We start from the raw sequence: 7,349 nt of genomic DNA, 5'->3' as shown, positions 1-7,349 counted from the left end.
TTCTTGAGGAATTTTTGTCATCCCCGTGGAGGCAATTTGTTTTACTGTCAGTCTTTTCTCTTACTTCTTGCTTTCATCTCATTACTTTAATTAATCTTGTTGAGGGTAGGCAAATAATAAACTTTGCTTCAGCCTACACCTTTTTAGGTCTAGATGGTATTTGTATATTGGACATTTTTTGTAATGTTTTCTTTGAACAGTGTATTAGTTTTCTTGTTGTCATTTTTATTCTTTTTTTGTGATGTCATGACCGAAATAAACTAAACTAAACTAAAAATATATATATATATATATATATATATATATATATATATATATATATATATATATATATATATATATATATATATATATATATATATATATATATATATATATATCTGTAGATAATTGATTGTTTTGTTTCATGTGCCCTTTATTGTATACTCTACAGAATTTTGTTCAATAAAGTTTTACTTTTTTTTTTTTTTATTATGGTTCCGCGTTAAATCGACGCGTACCCTACGGCGTACGCTACGCCATAGGGTACGCGGCGACACGCACCGCTCTGCGTTGGTGTAACGCGGAACCATAAATCAGCCTTGAGGTGGTCAGTGTCGCAACACGGCTTCTAACTGAGCCACGAAAAAAAAAACGAGGCGATAAATAAACTATGTTTAGCAGGAGCTATTTCTGATGCATGTCCAGTATCCAGCTCCAGCTCGGCCCGTGTCTCTCCGCCGGGGTGCGGTTTGTTTCCTGGGGATTACTGATTTGGGCGCAACGCGTGTGCGCACCTGATATCAGTCCGTGTCGAGGGTTTCTGGGAGTTTTGTTTACGAAAATGGATGAATTTAAAGCCTGTAACCTCGACTACTTCCCCGAAAACATACTGATAGATGTTTTGTCGTACTTGGGTGTCAAAGAGCTGGTCCGAGCGGGAAGGTAAGGACGTGGAAACTCTGCTCTCTCAGTGTTTTTGCCAGCTGTTTTCTCTCTGCTGAAGCAGAAGTCACAGTTTTCTTTGTTGTGACTCCTTTCATCCCAGTTGTGTTGTTACTGTTTTATTCTCTTTTTGTTGTTTCCACGGCTTTTCTAGAGTCTGTAAGAGATGGAAACGCCTTATTAGAGACCAGAGGTTGTGGAGGACTGTGGATTTGACCGCATGGAAAGGGGTAAGGCTGATATTTGAAATGTGGTGTTTTTAGGGGAAGTTTTCCTACATTTGTTAGTCCATGAGCCAGACCAGTCAATGTGACAACACTTGCTTATCATTTTTGAACATGTCCATGTCTGTAGATGATATTTTGGTATGACAACCTTTCCTGATCATAGTTATCAGCTCATGAAGTTCAGAAAATGACATTTTAGATGCTGCTGCATATCCTGGTTTAGACTCATGTACAATGTCAATGTCAATGTTTCACAATATTGTCTTTGGTATCATTTTAAAGGGGACCTTTTAAGCATTCATTCAAGCTAAGATGTGAATCTTTCTGACCAACATAGAGGTCACCGCAGCTCTTTAAACTATAAACAACACATTTTTACCCAATTTTCGCCTAAATGATATACTATCTTTTAGCTCTGTGTCATCTAGGAACAACAGAGACACAAAATACAAAAACTGGAATACTCACAGGACCATTAGGATTCAGGAAATGTACAGGACTGTCTCAGAAAATTTGAATATTGTGATAAAGTTCTTTATTTTCTGTAATGCAAAAATGTCATACATTCTGGATTCATTACAAATCAACTGAAATATTGCAAGCCTTTTATTATTTTAATATTGCTGATTATGGCTTACAGTTTAAGATTAAGATTCCCAGAATATTCAAATTTTTTGAGATAGGATATTTGAGTTTTCTTAAGCTGTAAGCCATGATCAGCAATATTAAAATAATAAAAGACTTGCAATATTTCAGTTGATTTGTAATGAATCCAGAATGTATGACATTTTTTTTTTTTTTATTGCATTACAGAAAATAAAGAACTTTATAACAATATTCTAATTTTCTGAGACAGTCCTGTATAATATACCTCATACTTTATCATTGTTGCAGGTCATTGTGAGCCTTAAACTAGAAGAGCGTCATTAGGCTCCTATTTTATTTTATTTTTTATTTAACCTTTATTTAACCAGGAGAAAGTCTCGTTGAGATTAATAATCTCTTTTACAAGAGAGTCCTGGCCAAGACAGGCAGCAACATGGTAACAAAAACAAATAACATAAAAACAATTTATAACAATTAAAACAGTTTTAACAAAACGGTAAACAGATCGCAAATATAGTCAAAATCAACAACAATCAAAGCACCTACAGCTAAATGTACTTGCTTCCAAGTCTTTCAGGAGAACTTTAAAAGCATCAAGTGAGACCAGATCTCTTAATTTTAAAATTTTCTGCAACTCATTCCATGCATAAGGAGCAGCATAGCTGAAGGCCCTACTACCTAGTTTAGTGCGGACCCTAGGTACAGACAATACAAATAAGTCCTGGGAGCGAAGGTTATGACTCCCAGTGCTTTTTTGAAAAACATAATTTCCTAAATAGAGTGGAAGTAGGCCAAGAATAGCCTTATAAATAAAGACATGCCAATGATAGAGTCTACGGGTGGACAGAGCAGACCATCCGACCCGAGTGTACAAAGAGCAGTGGTGAGTACGAGATCTAAAATTTGTTATAAATCTCATCTTCAATCCTATGAAACTATAACAGCCACAAACTGGTCTTTATCATGCAAATACAGGACATAACGATGAGATAAGGAACCAGCTTAGTTTTATAAACTACACTATTGTTATGTTTATAATGTTAACAAAATTAACATCATTATTAATGGGAATATGTCAAGATCTGATTATAGTTGGGCTATCAAGTTCTGTGTGTACTTAAGATAGTGTTAAGAAGGTTAACCAAGTACAGAATCATCACATAATGTCTCTCAAACTCTCCAGTTGCCACTCAGGAAGGTTATCATACCAAAATATCATCTACAGACAGATATTTTCAAAAATTATAAGCAAGTTTTGTCACCTTGAGTGGTACTGACAAGTGCAATTTTGGGCTCAGGCCTGTGTCCATACAGAACAATATTTGTTTTACTTAGTCTGTGACACAGTTAAACGTCCCAAACCATCTTGTACGAATAAGAATGAACTCCTGATTTATTCATTTATTTTGAGGTTGTGGTGATCAGAATCATTGGTACTCCTGAATTATCAATCAGCTCAGAATATTTTCAGAAATGGACACAAATGCAACAAGAAGGGAAGTGTCAAAACATAATTTTATTCTTTATATTTTACATTTATTATCATAAATGACAAAATTAAGCCTCTGTGAACCCCCCCCCCCAAAAAAAAAACAGCCTTCAGTAAAACAAAGGTGGAGGTTTTACCACAGAGCCTGTCACTGTCACTAAAAGTAGTAAAACCAAATTAAGTGTCAGTAATTGTATGCAGGATGCTGAAAGCCTTTGCTTTTTGTTATGCAGTAACTTTAATATTTTAGACAACATATTTTCATTATCCAAAATTGGTTTGCTTGCTTTATAGCTAAAACTATTCTTAAGATATTATTATTATTATATAAGATACTATTCTTAAAATTCAGGGTACCAGGAATCCTGAACAGCACTACTCTTGTATATTTAGTCTTTTCTTACATTCTGAACAGAATTTCTATATTTCTTCTGTATTTGTTTTTAATGCCTTGTGTAATGTCGTTTTAATGTGCCACTTTGCATGAAATGTGTCCACAAATGAGCTGCAAACCTCTTCTGATTTCATATTGTGTGCTTATTAATAGATGTGTTTCTGTTTTTGCCCTCCATCTCTCATCGTCAACACACATCCATGGATCGCCCAATGTGTGCTAGGTGACATCCCGCATTCTTTGGGTCTTGCTGCGTCAGTACCTCGGTTGCGGATTAAGGTGCCTTCGCTTGCGGGGTTTGCTGCTCTCTGCCCGAGGCGGCACATTTCTCTCTGAGTCTTGGCTCAAAGCTTTGTCCACAAAATGCCCACGTCTGAGCAAGCTCTGTCTTCTCCATACAGACCTGAGAAGCTTGACCAACTGCCACATCCTGCCTCCATCTTTGCGAGTGCTGGAGCTTCGTGGTTGCGAGCTCCCTCGTGGTTTTTTCAGCCAGACCTTGCCGATCTTACCCGCTCATGAAGCCACATCCAGTGCTGGCACTCCACAGCAAGGCAGGGATCAGAAACGAAAAGGGCTCAACTCCCCTTCAGGCATTGCTATTGAGTGGTTAGTCCTCAACAATGTCCCCTCTTTCACAGACCTGCACCTGGAGACTCTGGCATCATGGGAGAAACTCAGTCACTTGGAGCTACGTGACACCTTTCGTATAACAGCCAGTGGTCTGCGAAGCTGTGCAGCCAAAGATGGTGTCTCTGGTGTAGAAGGTCTTTCCAGGCTCAAGTTTCTGGAAATAGGCATCACGGGGCGACAAGGCTACCAGTTGCAGATGGCCTCCCTGGGACTGGGAGCCGGATGGCTCGGCTTAGAAGAACTGAGTCTCGGTGGCAAGGAAGTGGGGCCGGGCCTGCTCTGCGCCAGCCGCCTGAAGGACCTGAAGCGCCTGTGCCTCTGGGCCTGCACTCTGAGCGAGCTGCAGATTGCGCGGGGCTGTCGGATGCTCCGCGGGCTCCGCCAGCTGGAGTTTTTGGATGTGACCTTCCAGCCACGGCAGACTCCACCAGTGGAAGAGGGGGAAGGAGGTGGCGTTGAACAGCAGGATGGAGAGGAAGGTTTAGGAGCAGGTGATAATGATGAGGACAGGACACAGGATACAAATGATCCTTTTCCAAGTCTGCGTCGCTCACTGGCTGCACTGCTGCCGTCTTGTACCCTGGTTTTCACCAACTGCTCAGTTCAGATTAATGCTGACTGAATGAGATCCCCACAAGTGCTGTATGCATAGAGCCAGAATGCGAGAATCTCCTTTGCACGGTGGCTCTGGAGTAACAGCCGTCATCTAATCAGATTGTCCCCTTAGTTCATTAGTTCTAACTCATGTCCACCTGCTGAAGTGTCCTTGGGCAAGATGCTGAAAGCCACATTGACTGTGATGGGTTTTGAGTTAGTGAGTGAGTGTGTGTGTGTGTGTGTCTGGACAATGCAGTGGTGTGGTGAATAGCACTGGCACCAGTTTCCAGGGTTGGAGATTGCATGTTCTCCTTATGACTGTGATGGTTTTCACCGGGTACCTCAGCTTCCACACACAATCCAAAAACATGCAAGTCAGGTTGACTGGTGATTCTGAATAGTCTCTAGGATTAGGTTCGGGGGTGTATGGTTACTTTCTGTCTTTTTGTGATCCTGTCTCAACAAGTACAGAAGATGGATGCATGTCATTGTATTTAAAAAGAAGAAAAAATGCTGTGTGTGTCTGTGTGAGTGTGAGTGTGAGTGAATAGTACTGTAAAGTGCTTTAACTGGCATAGAAAAAAAATGTGTTTAAAAAAGGAAGACGATTTATCATTTCAAACAGCCTTAAAGTGTATATTATTATGATTTATATGAAAGTTCTCGGCTCTGATAAAATAAAACCTTCATAATCTTCCTATGTGACTACAAAATCATAAATCAAATGGTAACATTTTCGTACAGTACTACAGCAAGTCTGAATGAAGGCAAACTAACAAAATAAAATAAATTCAAACATTTCACAACTGATTTCTTAACCATCTGCAACAAAAATGGCTGTTGGACAAAACATGCTAATCATCAAAACAAAAAAATTCATTCTTTCTACAGTATTTATGAAGAAGTAGTACTTTTTAGAGTTTTGTCGAGCCAGCAAGTAAAGAAATTGGTCTGCAAAACAACGAGGACTCGTTCTTCATTCTTGCATACAAATTCTGTTTACACTCATGGCTTTTAGTTTTAGGTAGAGTGGGAATAGCATTTCCTAAATATACATTTTTCAACTTTAGTGTAAAAAAAAAAATAAATAACAGAGGAATGCTATTTTTTTAGCATATATTTTGAATAAACTGAAATTAAATCTTCATTGAGGTGTAAGTGATAGGAGACTTTGAAATAGAAATTAGAAATTCTTCACTGGTTAAGTCTGAGTTTTCTGGTCATGGCAGATTAAATTACTTCATCACATTGATGCTAATTTCATAATAATAACTGTTCTTGAAAGCAATCTTTCACTTTTATTTTTAAGTTTTCTCAATGGTCTAAGACATTAATAATGATGACCTAACACATCATAAATGTTTTTTATTTGCCAGATAGATTTTATTGTTACACTGATTGTATAATTTTATCCTCCAATTTTATTCAATATCTTCAGGATCAATAAAATGCCAAGGGGAGAAGGTAGGAAGGTTAAAAAATGTTTTAAAAAGTGAAAATAAATAACTTCTCAGTGCATCCTTTGTTACTGTTATATTACAAAAAGTGGAATGTTTTTGTCTAGAAAGCAGCTGTTATGAACTGAATGAAAAAACCCACCTGTTTCCTGTTGCTTAACTGTTTTTTAACAGTGTTGTAACACGTCTTCTGCTTGGAGATGATGGGGTTGTGGTGAAACAAATGCACCGCATAATATACGGTCATGGCTCTTTATCAAGTCCCTTTTTCCATGATTAGTTTTCCAGTCTTACTTTGCTGCCATGAATTTTAAAAGTGGTAAAATAAGAAAAAACATTGTTTGTTAATTTTATTTAAAAAATGGAAACCATGAAAGATCTGTCATTCTTGTAAAAGAGAAATTGTTTTAATAAACATTTTCAATGTCTACTGCCTGAATTATTTTTGTTGTTAAAATGTTCTTATATAAAACATTAATACATTTCACAACATTTAGTTCCACGCAGAGTTTTATTTGTTTTGTTTTTTTTTAATCACAATCTGCAGGAGATACCATTGACCCCACATTGGAATAAGTGGGTATAGATAATGGATTGGTGAATCCTTGAATTGTTATCTTGGAATATGCCTGTGCCAACAGTGTGAAATAAAGCTGAAGATAAAAAAACGACAGAAATTTGCTCAGTCAGTATGTTGGAGTAGTCATTATTTACATCACAATTAATCCAGATTCAGTCTCAGCTCTAAGAATCATGGGTGTATCACCTTTTTCACCATTGACTAAGTAATGAGTTGCTGCATTAGAAGAAAGCTACAAGCGTTTAGTGTCTTACCGAAATAACTATTTTACTAAAGAACAAATTGAGTATTTACTAGACTGTCTGGAATTGCAGGTAAATATTGCTCAAGTGGTTACGGCATCAAAAATTTGTTCCGTGGGGAAAAAAAAAAAGACCATTAATCTACGAAAGACTTAATGTGGGCAGTAAAAACACAGCCTTCTTTTATGATTACATGGCAT

The 7,349-nt window shown here is 37.5% G+C and overlaps 1 protein-coding gene across 1 annotated transcript; it reads left to right on the top strand.

The window, feature by feature from the left end:
- Positions 1 to 511: 511 nt before the first annotated feature.
- Positions 512 to 6,709, top strand: LOC133446776 (F-box/LRR-repeat protein 12-like). The gene is made up of 3 exons (XM_061724850.1): positions 512 to 924; positions 1,079 to 1,154; positions 3,864 to 6,709. Exons 1-3 carry the CDS (start codon positions 680 to 682, stop codon positions 4,893 to 4,895), a joined length of 1,353 nt encoding a protein of 450 aa, XP_061580834.1. The 5' UTR covers positions 512 to 679; the 3' UTR covers positions 4,896 to 6,709.
- The last annotated feature ends 640 nt before the right edge of the window (positions 6,710 to 7,349 follow it).

This window comes from Cololabis saira, chromosome 7, assembly GCF_033807715.1.
Source record: "Cololabis saira isolate AMF1-May2022 chromosome 7, fColSai1.1, whole genome shotgun sequence".
Taxonomy (NCBI): domain Eukaryota; kingdom Metazoa; phylum Chordata; class Actinopteri; order Beloniformes; family Belonidae; genus Cololabis; species Cololabis saira.
This window is presented reverse-complemented; position numbering and strand designations above follow the sequence as displayed.